The sequence below is a fragment of the Varanus komodoensis genome, unplaced genomic scaffold, assembly GCF_004798865.1.
Source record: "Varanus komodoensis strain SLA01 unplaced genomic scaffold, ASM479886v1 scaffold45, whole genome shotgun sequence".
Lineage (NCBI taxonomy): Eukaryota > Metazoa > Chordata > Lepidosauria > Squamata > Varanidae > Varanus > Varanus komodoensis.
In genome coordinates this window covers 7,784,934-7,806,801 of record NW_025336011.1, presented here as the reverse complement: position 1 = coordinate 7,806,801, position 21,868 = coordinate 7,784,934, and the positions used below count along the sequence as shown (strand labels likewise).

The 21,868-nt window shown below is 44.4% G+C and overlaps 2 protein-coding genes across 2 annotated transcripts; both read right to left on the bottom strand.

Moving 5' to 3' along the window:
• Positions 1 to 1,258: 1,258 nt before the first annotated feature.
• LOC123030661 (epididymal sperm-binding protein 1-like) lies at positions 1,259 to 19,337 on the bottom strand. The gene is made up of 12 exons (XM_044444766.1): positions 19,226 to 19,337; positions 15,238 to 15,384; positions 11,830 to 11,994; positions 9,766 to 9,927; positions 9,038 to 9,184; positions 7,865 to 8,029; positions 7,184 to 7,342; positions 6,035 to 6,181; positions 4,623 to 4,832; positions 3,266 to 3,389; positions 3,076 to 3,157; positions 1,259 to 1,671 (listed from the first exon to the last, which is right to left on the bottom strand). Exons 6-12 carry the CDS (start codon positions 7,977 to 7,979, stop codon positions 1,648 to 1,650), a joined length of 861 nt encoding a protein of 286 aa, XP_044300701.1. The 5' UTR covers positions 7,980 to 8,029; positions 9,038 to 9,184; positions 9,766 to 9,927; positions 11,830 to 11,994; positions 15,238 to 15,384; positions 19,226 to 19,337; the 3' UTR covers positions 1,259 to 1,647.
• LOC123030520 (epididymal sperm-binding protein 1-like) lies at positions 8,110 to 21,225 on the bottom strand. Its single transcript, XM_044444533.1, has 6 exons — positions 21,147 to 21,225; positions 15,238 to 15,384; positions 11,830 to 11,994; positions 9,766 to 9,927; positions 9,038 to 9,184; positions 8,110 to 8,255 (listed from the first exon to the last, which is right to left on the bottom strand). Exons 1-6 carry the CDS (start codon positions 21,223 to 21,225, stop codon positions 8,110 to 8,112), a joined length of 846 nt encoding a protein of 281 aa, XP_044300468.1.
• Between the last annotated feature and the right edge of the window lie 643 nt (positions 21,226 to 21,868).

Here is a 21,868-nt window from a genome sequence, read left to right as displayed (position 1 = left end):
ATGGACTGAGGAAGGTCGTTCAAAGCAAAAGTGTTCAACCTGGCACCACCATCTTACCCTTTCCTTTTACCCAGGTTCATCCATGAAGCCAGTGCCAGGAAGGGCTATACCAGCCTTCCCAACTTGGTGCCCTTCTACTGAGCATAAGGGCTGGGAATTCTGGAACCCCTGGTCCAGTATTTGATCTTCAGCCAGCTTTCCATATCTGCTCATGCAACCTTCACTGATTTCCCACACAAGTCATGTTGTATTATGCATGGACCCTTTCAGGCCAGAGTGATGGTCCAAAAGCTCTTGAATGAAGCTGAGCTATGGAAACTAAGAAGGGGTGGGTCAATGAAATACCTGAACAGAAGACCACCTGAACATCCCATGGATTCACCTTTGAGTTCTACAGAAGGATGAAAGGATGTAAATAAATTGCTGCTTGTTTGAATTTTAAGTGCCGTGGGCAGGACTGCCATGTTCTTTTCCCAAACCTAGAGCCGCGAAGAGGCCCTGAGAGCCAATGTGGAGGGATGCTTTGTTGTGCTATTGTGACAACACATCGACAATATTGCACCGTACAACTGTGCTGATGGCCACGCAGCATAGGAATCCATGCAAGAGCCAACATGCAGACAAGAAGGGGGCATATCAGGATGAGACAATTGCCCTCTCTACCCTTGGGCAGTAAGCAGGGCTGCAGTGCTAGTGGTGATGCCACAAAGTACACAACCAGGCTGCAGAACATCATGGCAGCTTCAGACCCACTTGCCATTGCTCAGCAGCTCCCTTGAAACTGCTGTGCTTGGACAGTGGAGAGACCTGCAGCCTGAAAGGGAAGGGAGGATATCCTACTCCAGGAAAATATCCTCAGGCAGAGGGAGTAAAGGCAGTCCCAAGGCTAATGACTGGGTTCATATGACCACCAGCATAGTTAGCAAGTCACAGGGGCTTGCAAGTCACACTGCAATTGCCTGGCACACACTGGCCAGATTTGCTGAATTACTTTTGCCAGAGCAGCTCCCTGTGCAAATCAAAGCACAAGAGGGCAGGTTGCTGCCATGATTAATAGGCAACCCTAACTGTGTGTTAAATACCAAAAGAGGCCACAGCATAATTGATATTTTCACTGCATTGCACAGCAGTAGCCCAAGATCTCTTTCCTGGTTGGCCCCTCTCCTGTTGCAAACCTATCAGCATACAAGTAGATTTTGCACTAGTGAGCATATGGTATGATCATCAGACATAAATCCACAAATCCACCCCACAGATCAAGATCAGAATAGTTTATTTTTGTATAAACTGTGAGACATTCCTCTGTTAAACAAATATACTTTCCAGTTCAGAAGAATAAACTCCTGTTAGACTGTGTACTTTGGCATCCTTTGTATGTTCAAAGTCCTTTGGCCTCACAGCCGGTAGAAAACAGAATTGGCGAATTGATAGATGGCGATTCCTAGTCATTACAAAGTGCAGTTTCAAGATTATCATATTACATAATAGCGCAAAGAGCTATTGCACTGATTGAGAATTCAGCTTTTAAGGGCATCCAGAGCTACTCATTCTTCCACCTTTATGCTGTCTGGTATCTCCTCCTCTCTCTTCATTATTAAACAGCAGCATCTTCTACTACAGTCCACGCAGAAGATCGTTTTCGGCAGACTACTGATGAGTCTGATAAAGATTCTGCAAAACCCAGAAAGAGAGTGTGAAACGGCAAAGTACTAAGCAATGAAGCTTCATGGCTGCCAGGGTGTGAGAGGGGGGACTCAGCTCCAGCTGATGAAACGAGGTCAAACAGCTGCATGATTCTCTGTGCAAGTGCAGAGGGACCAGGATCAGACCTGCAGCTGCATGGAAGGACCACAGCCTGCAGTACAGATGGGCAATCTGGGAGGGTCCCCAAAAGGCTTTCCTGCGCTGCTCAGCATGGACACAGCATCAGGGGCCTGTGTGCTGGTTATTTCGTCTCCCTAGTCCTGCCTCCATCCTTGCCTCGTGCCTTCGGCCTAGCCTTGTCTCTGCCTGACCCTTGCCTGCTCCTGGTCGTGCCTTTGCCACCACACCTGCCATGCCCTGGCGGTATCTGACATTCCTTGTGCATGGCTCTGCCGCTGCCTTTCCACCTGCCAAGCCTTGCTGGCCAGCAAGTGGGTGCCGCACTTGTTCCTGACTCTGCCTGCGCCTCTGGTCCTCCTGTGTTCCACTGAGATCCACATCCACCAGCAGCACCCCTGTCCTGCTACACCAGACAATCAGCCCTGTTGTGGAGGCCCTGAATCTGGCAATTTGGCCCTGGGTTGTCTTAGTCTGAGAGTCCAACCACTGTTCCACTACTGCGAATTAGAAACAAAATAAATAAAACCCTATTTTCCTGTTCACCTTAATGGCCACTGCTTACAGTAGCCCTGGTTGAATAACAGCACTTCTAGGAATTGATTGTCTTTACACCTAATGATTAATCCAGGTATCCTGGATTAATACATGTATTAATTAATAACTAATGAATCGAGGGAAATTACTGGGCTAATGTGACTGAGCTGTGTGTTGATCACAATACCGCTATTTTGCATCATTCTTGTACCAAGCCTCTAAATAAACTAGGAAGGGAACAGCTTCATGCAATGTCCAAAGAAAAGATTATGATTCAGTGTGCCCAAGAAAGCCAGGTTTCAATGCGGGTTTCCTGCTAGCTCAGGAATGACTTGGGTGGGAGGCACTTATCCATAATCCCAGGTTTCACAGGAAGCTCTCTTCCAGCACTCCCTACTGAAGACAACGCTGTGACCATGCATAGGCTGCTTACATTTTCTTCTGGGGAAAAAGCAAAACAACCCTACTCTGTATCAAGCCAATTGGAGAGTGAATGTGGCACACTATCTTCTATTCTGACTGGCAGCAGCACTCCTGGAAGTTAGAGAGGGGTGGTGCAGAGCTCTCTGGATGCAAAGACTTGAGTCTCTTGTGCCAAAGGAGATGCTCCTTTCCTTGTATCTCAGTTACGAGTGAACTCTGCACAGTGTTATTTCAACTGGGCTCTCTCTAACCACTCTTGTTCAGCCAGCTTCTCACAACAGTTGATGTAAATACCTTCTTCCTCATGGCCATCACCTTCCGGACCCATGCTGCCGTGGGGTCCAGGCAGATTTCCCTCCCACTCTTTAGGGTGGCTCTGTCCAAGAAGAAAGAGAAAGTAGCTGGAGTGATAAGGAGCTTCCACACAGCCAAAGGCTAATACAATTGATTTCTCCAATGAACAGGCTTGGTTGGGGTTGCTTACATGACTTCAGGAACAGAACACTGAGGACCCTCAGGGTAGATAGTAACTTTGCTGATTTGCCTTGGTGGAACCATCCAGGATAACGTCTGGATGCACAAGCAAGGTTTTTCAGACCAAGGGGCAGCTGCGGAGGGACCAGAAGTGAGATTCACTTAGTAAAATGCGCACCTCTCTCCCCTGGACACCACCCTCTGGGATGCAGATCTTCACATGGCAAGGGAGGTCTTCAGAGAAGTCAAGAAAAATGCCACCACAAAGTCAGGCTCTCTCACCCCCTGGCTTCTTAGCAGGGTCACCCAAGGTGGAGTGATCAAGGGTGAGAAACCACACTAAGAGCCATCTACCTCTTCAGAAGGAATGGTCACATCAGCAGGAGAGAAGGCAGATCTCTACTAGTGACGGGGCAGAGAAACTGCTGAAGGGCATCTAATGGGAAGGAGGCAGAGTTGAAGATGACACTGGTGGAGGATCTTTCACAGACAACAGCAGTGACACTCCAGCAATCTCTTGCTTGTGTTGCACAGAAGGAGGCATTGATAAGCCACTTTTGAATATCCTTACCTATGATGAAACACTCCAAAATGAAGCAAGACATAGTACCAGAGGATGGGACTCCCAGTTTGGGAGGCATTCATTGAGCAACTGGGGAAGAGCAATGGAGAGATACAAATTCAAGGGGTATTTCAACCTAGGTTGGGGAGGCTGAAAGACCAACAGGGGAACTTCTATCTAAGCAGGGTGTAATAAAGAAAAACAGCACACAGAATAGATAAAAGGATGAAAGATTCCTTTGATGAGGAAGAACCTGCAGTATTCCACCAGCCTCCCTGGAATCATTCCCTCCTCATACACATTCCATCCCACAACCATCCCAGGGGTTTCCCCCTGCAACAAAGTTGGCAAGGAGGTGCACACAATTTCCCTAGCCTCTCTCCGGACATACCACCACTCCTTTCCTCTGGGATGCTCTCTCAGGTCATCCGCTCACCACCAGTTCTTCTCTGGTATGCATTTCTTGAGTTTCTAAGAGAAAATGGTTGTTCCTCACCACTTCCTATGCAAGATGCTGTAGAGATGGGTAAGATGCCCAAAGGGCCAACCAAAAGGACCAGGGGACTGAAGTAGCTGCTTAATGCAGAAAAGTTCCTACATTTGGGTTTTCTGGTTTATACAAAAGAAACGTAATAGATCAGAGGGTTTTTATATTGTGCATGGTATACAGAGGGTAGACCCTGAGTGGAGAGAGAGGGGTTTTCTCATTTTCTTATAGTACCGCATCCTGTGATCACCCACCAAAGCTGAATTTTGAGAGGCACAAGGTTGCCTGAATTTTGTCTAGCATCTATCCGCTACTTACACTCTCCGGACAAGGATGGCAAATGAAGGGGAGGCAGGTTATAGTTCTCATCAGGACAGTAGCTCCACTCCTTATCCTGGTTGTAGTTTGCTGTTGTGGCACACCAGAATAGCCCATTCTCTGAGTTCTCAGTTGTGCAGTTGTAGTATGTTTCATTGCGGTATATGAAGGGGAAGATACAGGGCTTGCCATTGGAGCTCCCTCCATACTCTGAAAAGATGACAGGAGAAAAGGGTGATCTATCAAGGTTGGTCAGAAGTGGAAGCTCAACAGCCTGCATTCAACGACTGGCAGGAAGCTACGGAGACCACTGGCAGCATCCATCAGCTTACAGCACCTGCTATAGCTGCTGAGGCCCATCAGGGCTGCTAGCATTGAAGCCTGCCTTCGACTGGAGCCCTTCCACTTGCCAACCCCCTCAAGCCTTGGCTTCCTGAGCAGCAAGGGGTGGGCAGTTGGGAAGCCATCCAGGATGCCCCCAAACTTTGTGGAAATCTCAAAATGACTGGCAGCTCATGGGCACCACCACAAGCCACAGTGATCTTTCTGTTCACTGTGACTTACAACCCACCTAGGTGGGAAAGGGACTCTGGTGCCAGGTGGAGCCTGAGAGGCAGAACCATGCTGGTGGGGCAGTTCACATCACAGGTGGGCCTTGCACCTGGGTAAAAACCAAGCAACACCAGTTTCTATACTTGGATTTCTCATATTTCCAGTTCCCATTCTGCTGCCAGAATTGGTTGTAAAGCTGTGATTCATCAGGAAAGTGCTTTTGTTCAAATGGAGGCTTTATATCATTTGGATTTTATTGGAAGTGTTTTTTGTGAACGGTCCTGGGATATGCCAATTGGATTGACATGAATCCCTGGAGCGGGTTACTGTGCCTTCCAACTGGACCTGGATAACATGACACTTCAGAAGACAGCCACTAAAGAGCTGCTTGGCAGGAATGGTAAAACCTGTTGATTCTTTTTTCAAGTGGCTAGCAGGCAAATATCAGTGCCAGCCACCCCGAGGTGCCCAGTTGGCACTCCAGAGTCACTGGCATGTGTTTTCACCCTTCCCTGCTAGGACCCATTTTCTGCTCACTGTGCCTTGATTTTCACTGGATTTCTTTTTTAGGTATTATGAAAGCAACTCTTGTGATCCCAATTTCCCCAGTTCCGAGCATTCCTTCCTAGGGTCACCAGCCATACCACGCAAGAGCCACCCAGTCTGACTATATGAGTGTGTGTGTGAAAGCATGTGTATTTTTTCCAAAATCCATGTGTGCAAATACTATCGTAATGGATTTAGAAGAAATGCAGATCATTGGTACCCCTCTGGATACAGAGGGAAAGGACTGCAGTCAGCACATGCACTGAAGATCACAGCTGCCTGATGGAGAGCGTTGCCATCTTATGATCTCCTACCTTCAAGAGCGCACACCTTCCATTTAGTGTCCCTGTCATAGTCATCTGTGGTGGCACACCACAGTGCATTGTCACCAGCTCCCTCTCTGGTACATGCAAAGTAGGCATTGTTCTCGAAAATGAAGGGGAAGGTGCATGGGCGATGTTCTGAAAAGCAAGCAGAGTATGAAAAGGAATGAAATGAAAGCAACATAAAATAAAACAAAACAGAATTAAGAAGATGGAATATAGTCATCCCCGAAGTTTGCGGGGGTTACGTTCCTACAGAACCCGCGAATATAAAAAACCGTGAATTTGTTGCTGGCGATGGCGCTGGCCGCCAAGGCAGTGCAGGCGGGAGGCCCGGGCTGTGCTGGGCTGGGGGATGGGCTCTCGAGCATGGTGAGGCAGGGGCAGGGATGAGTGTGCGTAGAGATCCCTTTTCTCGGAGCGAATCCAAACTCGGAGGAAATGATCTCCTTGTGAGTACGACAAGGCACCAGCTTACTCACAAGGAGATTGGCTTGAACTCACCCGGAGAAAAATCCTGCGAGAGACTGAAGCCACAAACACTGAACCGCGACTTCACAGGGGTGCACTGTACTTGCCTGGGGTACAGGTTCTACTGCCTTCCACCTACATGCCATGTATGCCTGACAGCAGGGATAAGGAAGCACATGGCCCTCCAGGTACATTCAGAACCAAATATCCACCATCCCTCACCACTGGCTCTGCTCCCTAGGGCTAATGAGAGTTGTTAACAAGACTTATGTTTAAGCAGAGACTGTTGGCAAAGGGGAGGCTTCCCTCTCTTGTACCTGGGTAAGATGGTCTGACCACATCAGGCTGACGACAATGGCCAGCTCCTGCTCTTTACCCTTTCCATGGGTAGTAGATGAGGCTGGGTGGCTGTGACAGGAAGCCTCTGCTCTGAGGAAGGTCCCTGTGGCAGGAACGTCTTTCCTTGGGACCCTGCGACATCCTTCCACGTGTCACCTCCACCCAGGACATGTGCTCCACAGTTGGAGAACCATTAACATGGCTGTACATGAGCACCCCGATAGGTTCCTGTCGCAGCAGCCCTTTAACTCTCCATGCCAGCCATCCTCAGGACAGTCACCCCAACTTCCTAGAGCTCAGTTTAGCCTTACCTCCCTTAGTTTCTCCTACCTGAGGGATCGCAGTATCTCCACTGTCGGTCCTCATCATAGTTGCTCGTGAGAGAACACCAGAGCTTGCCTCCTTTTTTATCTGTTTTGCAAGTTGAGTAGGACTCACCCTGGTAGATAAAAGGGAAGGCACAGGGGCCTGTGGGCCTGTCATCTAGCCCTGGAAGATCCAAGAAAAGAGACGGAGGAGCAATAACTCCATGACAATAATATTTCCTGGATTCTACCAAACTTGCCTAACAGTCAGACGATTTCACTTATCAGCTCTTCCGCCAAATTTAATTTAGAGAAAGGACAGGTTCTTGACTGGGCTGTGTTGGGACCTGTAAGCCATTTTGCTGCCTAAACATGCATAGGATTGTGTCTTTAGAGAATTTTACACCCCTTGAAGATTCTTTGATGCACCACACCCCCAGGCTAAATGTTAGGTCCAGGTATTTTAGACGGAACCATCCAAGAGTGAGGTCAGATTCCATAGTCATCCACTGCTTCCAACCCAATGAAAAACGTGCTGAATCTATCCATGCTGAATAGGCCTACATTGTACAGCCTCTTTTCACATTTCCCATCTGTTGCAGCTCCTGTAGCAATTGCTGTAAACTGGCTTGAACTACAACTGACCCCCTTCCTAAAGCCCTACTCATTGTCTGTCTCCCAACACAGCAGCCTTCAGTGATTGTACTTGTGTCTGCGCAGTAGCTCCACTTCTTGCTCAAATCGTAGCTCCCCGTTGTGGCACACCAGAATCTGGAGTCTTCAGTATTTTCATTGGTGCAGGTAAAGAATGTCCGGCCCATGTAGCTGAAGGGGAAGACACAGGGCTGCCCCTTGGAATTCCCTTCATATTCTGAAGATGCACAAAATTAAGAGCATAGACTATGATATGGTTCGGAAGAAGGGAAGTGGCTGAAGTTTCTACCTCAAAGTTCAAGCAGGAACAGAATTCTCAAGCACACTTTTGAAATTTCTTGAACTTGGGCTTCCATCTGAAAGTCTAACATCACAGAGATGTGCACTTCCAAAAGTCTCTATAGGTACCTTTGTGAATTTGCACCTATTTGCCCAAAATTTCCCTGCATCAGTCGAAGGGAGAAACTGCACATTTCTGGTCAGGGGAAATATGCATTTTTTAAAAATGCTTATTTTCAAATGGAAATGGATCATGTCGTTTTAAAAATGCCTTTTTCCCAATTTGCAAGAGGAGTATTATTTTAAATATGTATATTCCACTGTTCCTCACATAGTTCAAAGCAGGTAGCAAACCAAGTAACGCCATATGATTAAAAGTAATACTTGGTCCCCTCTGTCTCCCCACCCTTTGTTTAACCTGGAAATTCAGTTACAAGCCAATATCACGGCTTTGAATGGACAGGTCTGTCTTGTTTCCAACCTTAATCTGACCAATCCATGCATCCACAGTGGAGGCTCCCATGGCACCGGGGCAGTAGTGGTGGGAATGTAGTCCATGATACATCTGAGGGAAAAATTATCCCCCAGACCACCAAAATTTGTTCACCCCTGTTCTAGACTGTATGACTGAAAGTAAATAGAGAAGAGAGAAAAGTCACCTTCCTGGGCAGGCAGTTCTAAAATAGGAGCAGGGCATGAGAGGAGAGCCTTCTCCTCTGTTCCAAACAGAAGGATATTTCGAACGGATGAGAAAGCCTCCCTAGATCAGTGCAATATGTGGGTCTAGGTTAGCATCAGATGTGGGGAAGTTCATATGGGATGAGGTGAGCCTTCTGTCATCTTGATTGCCCTAAGCTGTACACTTCCTTTAAACCCTTTCCAAGGGAGGTTTATGGCCCAGATGGGGAGTTTCCAAGAAGATTTTTGCCGCCCCCATGACTCTTACCTTGAGTGGAACACGCCTTCCATTTACCATCCACGTCATAGTTAGAGGTTGTGCTACACCAAAGGGTGTTATCAGCAGCTCCTTCACGCGTACATTTGAAGTACAATTTCTCCTTGTAAATGAAAGGAAAGATGCAGGGACGGTGTTCTGAAGAGGGAACAAAATGTAGGGTTGGGTGGAATAAATAGAAGCTACATCAAGAGGGATTGGTGGAAAGCATGAGGATGAATTTGTTTAATTCATTTCTGATAAGCATTCATAAAGATTCTCTGCTGTCTTCGTAATAAAGAGAAGTGAGTCTTCTTAGTGGTGAAGCACTTCCTCTACAAAACCCTTCCCCATTCAGTTTGGGGGCAAAAAAGGTGCAATGTTGCAAGTATCTCCAAATAATCATCCATACCTCCTCTGGCTTGTCAATAGAGGCAATTGATGATATGGTGTTCTTCTTACCATCCTTGTATCACTTGCTATTCCAATTTTTCAACAGTGCATTTCATACGCTTCTTAGCATTTAGATATGAATTGCTTAGTAGATCAAGATGTATATAAGCATTACTAATAAATGATCAATACATAACATATCAAGACAATACGTATCAATACATAACCAATACATTATGTATAGCTCCATAATATTTTCTCATGCTTCCTGCCTGAGTAGCACCAACAACACTAACCGGTAGCACTCCTCCTAGAATTGCCTCCTCTTCTCCCGTATTTCCACCTACCTGAAGGATTACAGTATGCCCATTTGCGGTCTACATCATAGTTGCTCGTGAGAGAGCACCAAAGTTTTCCCCCAGAGTCCCCAGCTGTTGTGCATGAAGAGTATTGCTTTTCCCGGTAGCGGAAAGGGAAGACACATGGCCCCTGGGAATTTGCCCTTAATCCTGGAAGAACAGACCAAAAAAGGAAAGGGGGAGAAGGTCAGAATCGTGCATAAGAGAACTTCCAAGATCATATCTCTGATAATCAACCGCATTTAGAAGATCAGTATTCACAACCAGTGGAGCAAAAAGGTTCCATGGAATCCATCCGTCTAGCATGCTTCTCATGCTTGGCTCCATCTTAGAAGTGACCCCAGAGGAAGTCCACCAGGATTCACAGAAGAAAGGCTGGGCAACCAAGCAGCACAATCAAGGCTGCAAGTGCATGCATGGAAGAGAGACGCTGCTTGTGTGGTATTCTCACAGGGCTTGATCCTTGCAAGCACCACATCCACGCTGGGTGCCCTGGCCAGGAACATAGTCTGATGGCTGTAACAAAGCAGACTAGAGCCAAGGCCAGGGACTCTGACTGATTCCAACATGCAAAACACGTTCCTCACTCAGCTTGCCACTTTCTCCTCTCTTGGGAGGCATCAGCGACTGTCTCCCCCAACTAGGGACAAGATTCGTAAATTGAGGGTAAAGTGGAGACTCAAGAGTAACTCAAATATCGGTTGTAAGGACAGGCTCACTGTACTGAAGGCTTCTCCATATAAAAAATACTTTCTCTGTGTAGATAGCTAACTTGTCAAGCAATGAAATGTCTTTCTTGAGGAATTTTTAATTGGGTTTGGATTGGTGTGATATCGTATAAAACCATGTGAGCCCCCACCTGCATTCAAAAGTGGTACAGGCCAGGCAGAGGGTCACAACCTAAATGAGGCCCCAAGAAATGCACATCATCATTGGAGTTTGTGGTGCACCACCATCATTCCTTAGAAGAACCATCCCTGGTGCCTGAACAATAGATTCCGGTCTGGTGTCTTTCTGCACATACATCCCTCATGAACTGCTAGGAACACAGGGAGTTGCCTTGTAGCAAGTCATGCCCTTGGTTCATCCAGCCCAGCACTGTCCACCCTGACTAGCAGCAGCTCCCTAGGGTCTTCAGTGGGATGCTTTCATAACCCTGTGAGGAGGTGCCAGCGGTTGAACCTGGGACCTTCCACATGCCAAGCAGGGCTGTACTACTGAGCTACAGCCCAAGCCTTCTCTTGGGTATATCTTGCAGCCTGGACCATTTAGATTGACCCATGGGAGTGGAGAGAAATCAGGGGCGGTGGCCAGCTCCATCTAGTTCTGTATCATGTCTCACATTCATAAGGCTCATGTTACTTAATAAGCAAATGGAGCTGCCAAGCAACACATCAGATCACTGGTTCCCTAAGCCCAGTTGACTACTCTGAGTACCCATGATTCCCCACCTTTTTTCCTAATGCTGCACCTCAGAGCCAAACAACACGTTACACTAATCATGTAGCATGTAGCTGAAGGTTAGCTTTTTCTTTGGAAGTGTGTCATGCACTGAGATGGGGAGATTAAACTTCTCCCTCTGCCACTCTTTTCTTCCTGAAATCTACTCCTCCCCTAAAGGTAATACAAAAAGAGAAATCTCCATTGACGGCAGTGGAAACTTTTTTTTTCTTTTGTTGATTTTATTGGAGGGGGGATTTCAGAAAACAAATAAGGGTTGAGCTTCAATCCCCCTCTCCTATAGCACAGTGGTGCCATTCCAAACAAGGGCCATGCATACCAACCTGCCTTAAAGAAGAAGTTAATTCTCCACCTTACACTATGTCTTTAGCTAACATGTAGTTTTGCTCTAATAGCTTTTAACTGGAGATGCCAAAGACTGAACCTGGCATATTAAGCATGTAAAATATGCATTCTACCATTGAGTTATGCTTCCTCCACTTTTCTGCACAGCATCTTTTCCACAACCTCCTCACTACCTTTGGTCTACCAATATGCATGCTTTGCCAATCACAACACTGCTTTTAACTGAAGTCCACATGATTTTCCTACTAGTATCGGCACAGTAGCTCCATTCTTTATCATTGTCAAAGCTCCCCGTTGTGGCACACCAAAATCTCCCAAGTTCAGCATCTTCGTTTGTACAAGTGTAGAAGGTCCGAGACTTGTAGACGAAGGGAAACACACAGACTTTCCCACCAGAATTGCCACCATACTCTAGATGAAGAGAAAATAAGAAATGGCATGCAGCAATGCATGTTGGCAATACGCTTCACTTATCAGAATCTTTTCCCAATATCCCCCAAGCCTTTTCCTACCAGGTAAATTTCCAGATGTTCAGTTACATGGCAATTCCCATGTCATGGTGCCATTGGCTAAACTGGCAGGATAAGGTGGGAGTTTTACCACTCCACATTTAGAAGTCACCAGGGCAGGGAATGCCATGAACCCTTTGCAAGGACAATAATGTTTCCAGCAAGATCAGAGCAGAACTGGAGAGTCCAAGGTGAAAATGGAACCCCGGTTATTCTGTTTGCCTCCATGCAGTGGTAGGAGGCAATTGCAGGGAAGATTCGGTCATTCAGATTCAGGGGAGTTCTCTAGCTTTCCCCATTTGCTTATTTCCCCAGCTCTCAAACCCTTAAAAAGAATGTGGTAAGAGTCTAGATGATGACCTTGAGGTGGAGGTAAGTATGGCGGAGTGGAAGTATGACGTCGGGACGAGACAGATGTGATTAACGGGGCTCCGTTATCACGCTGGTAACTGTCCAGTGGTGGGCTGTGGGGGCCCAATCTAAGCCCTGTAGGGGTGAAGATAGATTGCTTGGCAAAGTTCCCAGCAGGTGTTTGAATGGCAATTCTGCGCTTACTGGGAGAAAATCAAGCTTTTCTCAGCTGGATGGTACAGGAGAGATCTCAGCTCTCTGTAAGTCCTCAGCATTTTTGTTTTGTTTGTTTAGTCTACTTTAGCTATTAGCATCAGATCTACTGGGAACTATTTTTATTTCTTTTCTTTTTTTTTCTTTTTCTTTTTTGCAATGATACCCGTGCAAAAAGCTGGATTATTTGCTAATTGATATAAAAGAGGAAACAGAAAGCCCTTCGGATGGAGGAGGGAAAGAATTCTCCCCCCGACTCCACAGAATTGAAAGGTGGCAAATTACATGAGACAGAGAGAGACAGAGCTCTTTGTGAGTAAGGAAAAGATCTTTTTTTTCTTCAATCTCTCCAAGGGCAAGAACTAAAACAATAAATTAATGTTGAATTGAACGATAGAAGTAATCTTCTTGTGTGTTGGGCTACTTCCAAAATAACGGCCATCTTTGCGCTTTTGTTCCTGGGACTCTTGGACCCCTGACAAGGCTGCGAAATCACTGCCAGTATGGAAGAAATTAATATGGAAGAAATTCAAAAAACACTTTTGGAAATACAGACCTCTTTAGCAGCCTTGCAACGATCTCAACAGGCAATAATACTGCAACAGAAGACTGTTTTAATTAAGCAACTCGACTGTTTCCTAATTGAATCAAAAGTTGGCTTTGATAGGTTAGTTTTTTCTTTTAATCAAGCTTTGGCCAAACGATTTGTACCTGAGCAGAATATGCAAAATATCCAGCAAGCAGAAGAAAAATTTGAAACTGAGAAGATAACAAGTGAATTATTATGGGATGGACCTATAAATAGACAACAAGCAGATGGATATTTGGGGAGTAAATTATTATGGGATGGGCTTGTAAATAGACAACAAGCAGATGGATATTTGGAAACATCAGGAATAAATAAGCCTCCATGTGATTTGCTTTTAAGCTGGAAAAAGAGAAGATAGCTGGGCTAAAGTCTAAGACACATGATCTACTGCAGACACTACAATATTCTAATGTAAACAAAGAAGCAACGGGCGGACACGATCTATTAAATGATTTAATTCAGGCATGTTTTTTTGTACGAGTGGAAAAGTTGGCACAATCTGTGGAGCTAATCAGCATGAAGTTATTGGATTTGCTTGCTATGTTGGAGAAGGAGGAAACAGTTAACTATTTAAGAGAGGCTTTGTTTATGTGGCTACATTTGAAAATTCTACTACAGATATTACGATGTTATAATGTAAAGAAAACAGAAAGGTTTGGTAGAGGTGTAAAAAAAATCAAAGGGAAGATAAGAGAACTTTCTTTCTTGTTATTTCAAAAAGGGGTGACGCATAGAGGTTGGCATGCTCATATGTAATGTAGAAAAGCTAAGCTACTGTTCTGGGTGAAGCTTTAGTAATTTACTTTAAAGAAATTTCGGCTGAAAGACACTATAGGTATTAGTTATCACCAAATAGATAAATTAATGGTGCTTTTAAACATGCTAAGTGGATGTTTTTGATTTTATCTGTATTTGAAAATAAGAGAATTCATTATAGGTATTAATAGTCACCAAACAGAGTTGTTAAGCCATTTTTGGAGATGATAAATGGATGCTTTTGATGTTATTTGTAACTGTAAAGATTTTTCTCTTTCTTTCTCCTTGTTTCTCTTTTCATCTTAAAAAGGGATGATTTAAATAGGCTGGTATGTGCACATGAGATACAGAAAGGCTAATTTAATGTGATTGGTGAAAACTTAACAACTTAGCTTAATGAAACAGTGTTAAATGGATATCTCTGATTATATCTGAAATTGAAAATAGAACTTACTATTTAAAAAAATATGAATGATTTATATGGGTTGGTAAGTTTATATGTGATACTGTATGGAGTTAACCATATTTGATTAAATGGAGTTTAAGTTAGATGAAACATTAGTGAGTTTAAAGAAAATTGGCTTAAAGTTCTCACTAAGCAGAGTAGTTAGGATGCCCTTTGAGATGTCAAATAGACCCTTTTGAAGTTACTAGTAATCATGGTAGTGAGGAAGTTATTTTTTATTAGAAAAATGGATAGATTTTGAATTGTTCAGAAATGTTTAGATGAAATCTATTACTGAAGAAGAAAGAAGATGTTGCAATTTCACCCAACCTGGAAAAGCTTCCCTTAAATAATGGTAAAGAGAAACAGGATTTTGCAAGAAAAGATGGGATTGATTTTACCAATACAGAAGATGGAAGAAGGAAGATAGTGACTTCTATCAAATTTGGAATTACATTTTTCTTTGGCTGGAGAAACGGGACTTGGTTTTGATCTAAAGATGTTTCCATGTTATTATAAAAGGATTATAGTATGATCATAGAATGTTAAAAGACATGTTGTAGGGGCTGACCCAGTAAATCTGATGTGTGTGATGATTGATATGTGTAGTTTTAGTTTAAAATCTTAATAAAAAAAAATTAAAAAAGACCCTAAGCCCACTGGAGTGCACTCCTAGGGGACTTGCAAATGCAATCTCAGCAAGAAAATTGGGGATAGAGGGAAACTCTAAAGGAATATACAGCTAAGCATGTGTGCATGGTAGGATTCTAGTTGGATTCCACATGTCTTACCATTAAGGACACAAGACCTCCATTGCTGATCTTCATCATAATTGGAGGTTGTGGCACACCACGGTTGTCCATCAGAAGAATCATCCTTAGTGCATGAAGAGTAGACTTTCTGTTTGTAAGTAAATGGGAAAACACAGGGCAATGGAACTGAAATGGAAAAGGAAAGAAGAGGTCAAGAACAGGCGCTACAAAGAATTAGGTATGCATATATCAGCCATATATCAGTCATAGCAAACACTCTTTTCCAACAACCCAAGAGATGACTCTATACATGGACATCACCAGACGGTCAACACAGAAATCAGATAGACTATGTGCTCTGCAGCCAAAGATGGAGAAGCTCTATACCAGGGGTCTCAAACTCGTGGCGTGTGGGCCAATTGCGGCCCGTGGGACGATATTTTGTGGCCCCCACTTGATATCAAAGTTTAGTGATAGTGCAGCCCGTGTGTTTTTCTCACAAGCACCTGCGTGAGTCTTTACCCTGGGTGCAATGTTCCCTCTAAGCTGTGCACCGGGATGGGCGGGGCACAGGGAAGGGGCCCTGCGGCCTTCAAAGCGCCGGCGGCACCTGGGCCAGGCTCCGGGAGTGATGCAGGATGAGCGGCCCACCACCACCGCGGTGGAATACTTGATGCGGCCCAGTCTCACCCAGACTCTACTTCCAGCGGCCCCCAGGCAAGTTGAGTTTGAGACCCCTGCTCTATACAGTCAGTAAAAACTAGACCAGGAGCTGACTGTGGCTCAGATCATGAGCTTCTCATTGCAAAATTTAGGCTTAAGCTGAAGAAAGTAGGGAAAAGCACTAGGCCACTCAGGTATGACCTAAATCATATCCCTGATGAATATACAGTAGAGGTGACAAATAGATTTAAGGAAGTAGATCTGATAGACAGAGTGCCTGAAGAACTATGGACGGAGGTTCGCAACGTTGTACAAGAGGCAGCAACTAAAACCATCCCAAAGAAAAAGAAATGCAAGAAAGCAAAATGGCTGTCTGAGGAAGCTTTACAAATAGCTGAGGAAAGAAGGGGAGAGAAAGGCAAGGGAGAAAGAGAAAGATACAAACGATTGAATGCAGAATTCCAGAGAATAGCTAGAAAAGATAAGAATGCCTTCTTAAATGAACAGCGAAAAGAAATAGAAGAAAACAATAGAATAGGGAGGACCAGAGATCTCTTCAAGAAAATTGGAGACACGAAGGGAACATTTCATGCAAAGATGGGCATGATAAAGGACTAAAATGGCAGGGACCTAACGGAGGCAGAAGAGATTAAGAAGAGATGGCAAGATTACACAGAAGAACTATACAAGAAAGAGCTTAACGTCCCTGACAACCACAATGGGGTGGTCACTGACCTCAAGCCAGACATCCTGGAAATGGGCCTTAGGAAGTCTGAGCAACAACAAAGCTAGTGGAGGCGACAATATTCCAGTTGAGCTATTCAAAATTCTAAAAGATGATGCAGTAAAAGTGCTACACTCAATATGTCAGCAATCTTGGAAAATTCAACAGTGGCCACAGGATTGGAAAAAGTCAGTTTACATTCCGATCCCAAAGAAGGGCAATGCCAAAGAATGTTCAAACTACCACACCATTGCACTCATTTCACGTGCTAGCAAAGTTATGCTCAAAATCCTACAAGCTAGGCTCCAGCAGTATGGGGACTGAGAACTACCAGAAGTACAGGCAGGATTTCAGAGAGGGAGAGGAACTAGAGATCAAATTGCCAACATACGCTGGATCATGGAGAAAGCTAGGGAGTTCCAGAAAAAATCTACTTCTGCTTCATTGACTATGCTAAAGTCTTTGATTGTGTGGATCACAACAAATTGTGGCAAGTTCTTAAAGAGATGGGAGTACCAGACCATCTTATTTGTCTCTTGAGCAACCTATATGCGGGTCAAGAAGCAACAGTGAGAACTGGACACGGAACCACTGATTGGTTCACAATTGAGAAAGGAGTTTGGCAAGGCTGTATACTGTCACCCTGCCTATTTAACTTATATGCAGAGCACATCATGAGAAAGGCATGGCTAGATGAATCACCAGTTGGAATTGAGATTGTTGGGAGAAATATCAACAACCTCAGATATACAGATGATACCACTCTCAGGGCAGAAAGTGAAGAGGAACTAAAGAGCCTCTTGATGCGGGTGAAGGAGGAGAGCGCAAAAGTTGGCTTGAAACTCAACATTAAGAAAACTAAGATCATGGCAGCCGGTCCTCTCACTTCCTGGCAAATAGATGGGGAGGAAATGGAGGTAGTGACAGATTTTATTTTCCTGGGCTCCAAGATCACCGCAGACGGGGACTGCAGCCAAGAAATTAAAAGATGCTTGCTCCTGGGGAGGAAAGCTATGGTAAATCTAGACAGCATACTAAAAAGCAGAGACATCACCCTGCCAACAAAAGTGCATATAGTCAAGGCTATGGTTTTCCCAGTTGCAATGTATGGCTGTGCAAGCTGGACCATAAGGAAGACTGAGTGCAAAAGGATTGAAGCCTTTGAATTGTGGTGCTGGAGGAGACTCCTGCAAGTCCCTTGGACCGCAAGGCGATCAGACTGGTCAGTCCTAGAGGAGATCAACCCTGACTGCTCTTTAGAAGGCCAGATCCTGGAGATGAAACTCAAATACTTTGGCCACCTAATGAGAAGGAAGGACCCCCTGGAGAAGAGTCTAATGCTGGGAACAATAGATGGCAAAAGAAGAAAGGGACGGCAGAGGATGAAGTGGCTAGATGGAGTCACTGAAGCAGTTGGTGTGAGCTTAAGTGGACTCCGGGAGATGGTGGAGGACAGGAAGGCCTGGAGGAGTGTTGTGCATGGGGTCGCGTTGGGTCAGACACAACTTCGCGGCTAACAAGAACAACATGTCAGCAAAGCTCAAGCTTGCCAGAATTGCTCTAATTCCATCTCAAAGCTCTTTCCAACTTGAATCCACATCAGATTGCTAGCTATTTTCCCTTTTCTCATCAAAGCCTGTGCATATTTCCATGCTTCTTTCCTATATGAACACATTCATCCTGTTCAGAGTTAACACGATGTAAGCTCCACTGGACTGAGTGACGGTTGCTTCAAGGGATCAGCTTGCAAAACCTACTGAGTGGAAACAGAAGTTGGAAGGCAGCCATTAGCTTGTTATTTAAAATAGCAAGGATCATTCAAAGAACTGCTACCAGATAGACTGCAAACAGCCTGATATGAAAGAGTCAGCATCCGCCCAGTTCTCTCATCTCCTTTAAGCGACAGCACAACCTGACTGTCCCACTTTATTCACTTCTCAGAGGAAGGAGGGTCCATCCATTTCCCCGGCAGCCCAGCAGTTTACATCGCACAGCTTGCTTGACTATCATGACCATTGCGGGAGGGTTGTCTTGTCTCCCAACCCTGCCCCTGCCCCTGCCCCTGCAGCACAACCCGGTCACCCTGTGTCCATGAAATAGGAAATATTTCTTACAACTGTATCAGATTAATCATATGAGAACACTACAGCTCCATCTCATTACTACCATGGTAATTCCAGCATCACGGTGAGTGTGTATCCACTCTAAGTTATACGCTGAGATTTTAAGGCGCTCTCCATGTCACGGAGTGACTGCCTCTGCCCCCAAAAATAGAGTTTCAGCCACCAGCCACTGCAGATGGAGCCATCAGCTCCATGGCACACTTGTGCAAAGAATTATTCTTCTTGGTTTAGTTCATTCTGGTGGACGCCAGTTCATCTCTGCGGCTGATTGCAGCCCTTTACAATTCAAGAGAGGCATGTATAGATTTTCCACACTCCTTGTTTTACAAGCTTTGGTATATGGCCCTTATGTTTGCTGCTTTTTTCCTTTTCTTTTTTTTTTCCTTTTCCAAATTGGTCATTAAGAAAATGTCTATGTAAGCTGCAGTCAACTTTCAGAAAGCCTCTGGAAACTGAGAATGGTGATGTGGAAGCCTAGGTGAAATAACAGCAGTAATACATGGTGAACCTTCCTTACCGTCCCTGCTGTGAACAAAGGTAGGAGAGCCCAGACGTACAAAAGAGAGATCATGATGGAGGCCATGTTCCTCATCAGACAGTCTGTCAGATGTGAGGAACACTGCATTGACTCCCCACTTCTTCCTCCCACAATTATGAACTCTTGATGTTTGCACAGTGACCAGGGACTAAGCAAATACTGTGCTTTTACCTAATCTTCCAAGAGCAGAGGACGTTTTTGAAATAAAGCTATATTGAGCATAATCCAATACAGATTTGGGCAGAAGAAAAGTTGGCTGGGGAATGGGTGAGAGTTGGACAGCTCTTTTTCCTGGTTAAACATGTATAGGATAAACCATTTAAACAGCCAGATAAATGCATAGGAAAACTCCACATTGAGCAGTGCAAGGAGAAATTTGGAGCCTACACACTTCTCCCACATTCCCACAGGCCTTCCATGTGATGAGATTCTTTGCAAGGCAGCTAAAGGAAACCTTTCTTTCAGAAGGAATGAAGATAGGCTTTCTTTCCCAAAGATAACCTTCACAAAACCTTAACCTTTATTCTGGAGATAGAAAAGGTATCTGAAGCAGGTAGCAGCTTATTTTGAAGGCAAATGCAAAGATGAGATTCAGGGTGACTCTGAGTTCTGCCACTCTCCTCAAAGTTTCACTGAGTGTTTCTGGAGATAAGTTTCAAAAGAAGAACTGAAAAATTATTCCAGAGAAACAGGAATAGGTAAACAAAACATCCATCGCCCTTGTAGTTTCCAGAGAACTTGGATGATGTATTTCCGCTGCAATTGGTCCGACCAATTAGGTCAATGTCATGGGCAAAATATTAGGAAAGAAATGTTTGCAAGATGCTTGAGGAATATGAGATTTAGGGATGCAGTCAGGTGTATCTTGGCTGTATGCCTGGTGCTGCTGTTTGTTGTCTTTCTGTGATGTTGTGAAATGTCATTACTTTCTCTGTGCATCATGGCTGTGTTCATACAAGCCATAAAATAAGACAAGCCCTGCTGAAGCACACCAATGCACCATCCAGTCCAGCATCCAGTTTCTCACAAGATCTCGCAAGCAGGATATAAGTACAACATCATCATTCTCCCAAGCTCCGCAGCAACTCATGTACGCCACTGATGCTGGAGACAACATGAAGTCACCAGATTAGTAGCCATAAATAGGCTTCACCTCTGTGAATTCGTCCTATCCCTTTTAAAGTCAGCTCAGTGGATGGTCACCATTACATATCGTGGAACTGATTTCCTAATGTTGTGCTGTGTGGAGAAGTTCCTCCTCTTTTCTGTCCTGAATTTCCCACCAAGCAGCTTAATGAGGCACTCCAGGCTCTAGTACTATGGGAAAAGGAGAACAAAATCTCACCCCACCCTCTCTAGCCCATGCATAATTCTAGCCCTCTTTGATCACTCTGCTTATCCAGGTTTCTAAGAAACAATTTCAACTGTTGTGACCTTCCACATACAGAAGTTCTTCCAATGCATTAATCATTCTAGCTGTCCTTTTCTGCATTTTTCCAGCTATACAATATCTGTTTTTGTGTGCAATGACTAAAATTGTACACAATATTTTAAGTGCAGCCACAGCATAGATTTGTACCATCTTTGCCGGCACAGCTTCCTGTGCCAGTGCAGTCAGGTTGCCGCCATGATTAATACCAAACCCTAACTGTGCGTTAAATACCAAAAGTGGCCACTGTATAATTGATATTTTCACTGCATTGCACAACAGTAGCCCAAGATCTCGTTCCTGGTTGGTCCCTCTCCTGTTACAAACCTATCAGCACACAAGTAGATTCTGCACTAGTGAGCATATGGTTTGATCGTCAGACATTAATGCACAAATCCACCCCACAGATCAAGATCAGAATAGTTTATTTTCATATAAACTGTGAGACGTTCCTCTGTTGAACAAATATACTTTCCAATTCAGAAGAATAAGCTCCTGCTAGACTGTGTCCTTTGGCATCCTTTGTATGTTCAAAGTCCTTTGGCCCCATAGCCGGTGGAAAACAGAATTGTCAAATAGATAGATGGCCATTCCTAGTCATTACAAAGTGCAGTTTCGAGGTTTTCATATTACATAATAGTGCAAAGTGCTATTGCACTGATTGAGAATTCAGCTTTTAAGGTCATCCAGAGCTACTCATTTTTCAAGCTATATGCTGCTTTGTTAAAAACTGGTTATCTCCTCTTGACTCTTCATTATTCTACAGCAGCATGTTTCACTAGAGTCCAAGCTCCTCCAAGGTTTGTTCCACCTTGCTGATGATTCTAACGGGGATTCTGCAAAAGTCAACAAGAGAATGTGAGAAACTGGAAAGAATGTGGGCACAATTGGTTATCAAATTCCCTTTAAATCTGGGCACAAAATTTTGGATATAATATTGAGTTACAGAATGGCAAAAGTTGTGGAAAAGAAATATCAGGGTAACTTTAGCAACCTCATATAAAGAAAATCTTTATAAAATGTTTTATAGATGGTACCTATTGCCAAATAGACTAGCAAAGATGTTTCCAAATATGTCAAATGGATGTTGGAAATGCAAACATAAACCGGGTACTTTTTACCATATGTGGTGGACTTGTGATAAGGCAAACAAATATTGAGCTAAAATACATAAATGGCTTGAGGAAATTTTA

Bases quoted from the DNA above. Each gene is read 5' to 3' on its own strand.
- LOC123030520 (XM_044444533.1), bottom strand. From the start codon at position 21,225: ATGGGGCCAAAGGACTTTGAACATACAAAGGATGCCAAAGGACACAGT. The intron at 15,385-21,146 runs GTATATTTGTTC...TTTCCATTTCAG, and splicing joins TTATTCTTCTGAATTGGAAA to TTCCATTGCCCTGTGTTTTC. The intron at 8,256-9,037 runs GTAAGAGTCATG...CGACTGATGCAG, and splicing joins GAAGGCGTGTTCCACTCAAG to GGAAATTTTGGGCAAATAGG.
- LOC123030661 (XM_044444766.1), bottom strand. From the start codon at position 7,979: ATGGGCCGGACATTCTTTACCTGCACCAATGAAAATACTGAAGACTCC. The intron at 3,390-4,622 runs GTAAGTAGCGGA...GTCCCTCCGCAG, and splicing joins GCCATCCTTGTCCGGAGAGT to CTGCCCCTTGGTCTGAAAAA. The intron at 1,672-3,075 runs GTATTTACATCA...TGGGTTTTGCAG, and splicing joins TGATGGCCATGAGGAAGAAG to AATCTTTATCAGACTCATCA.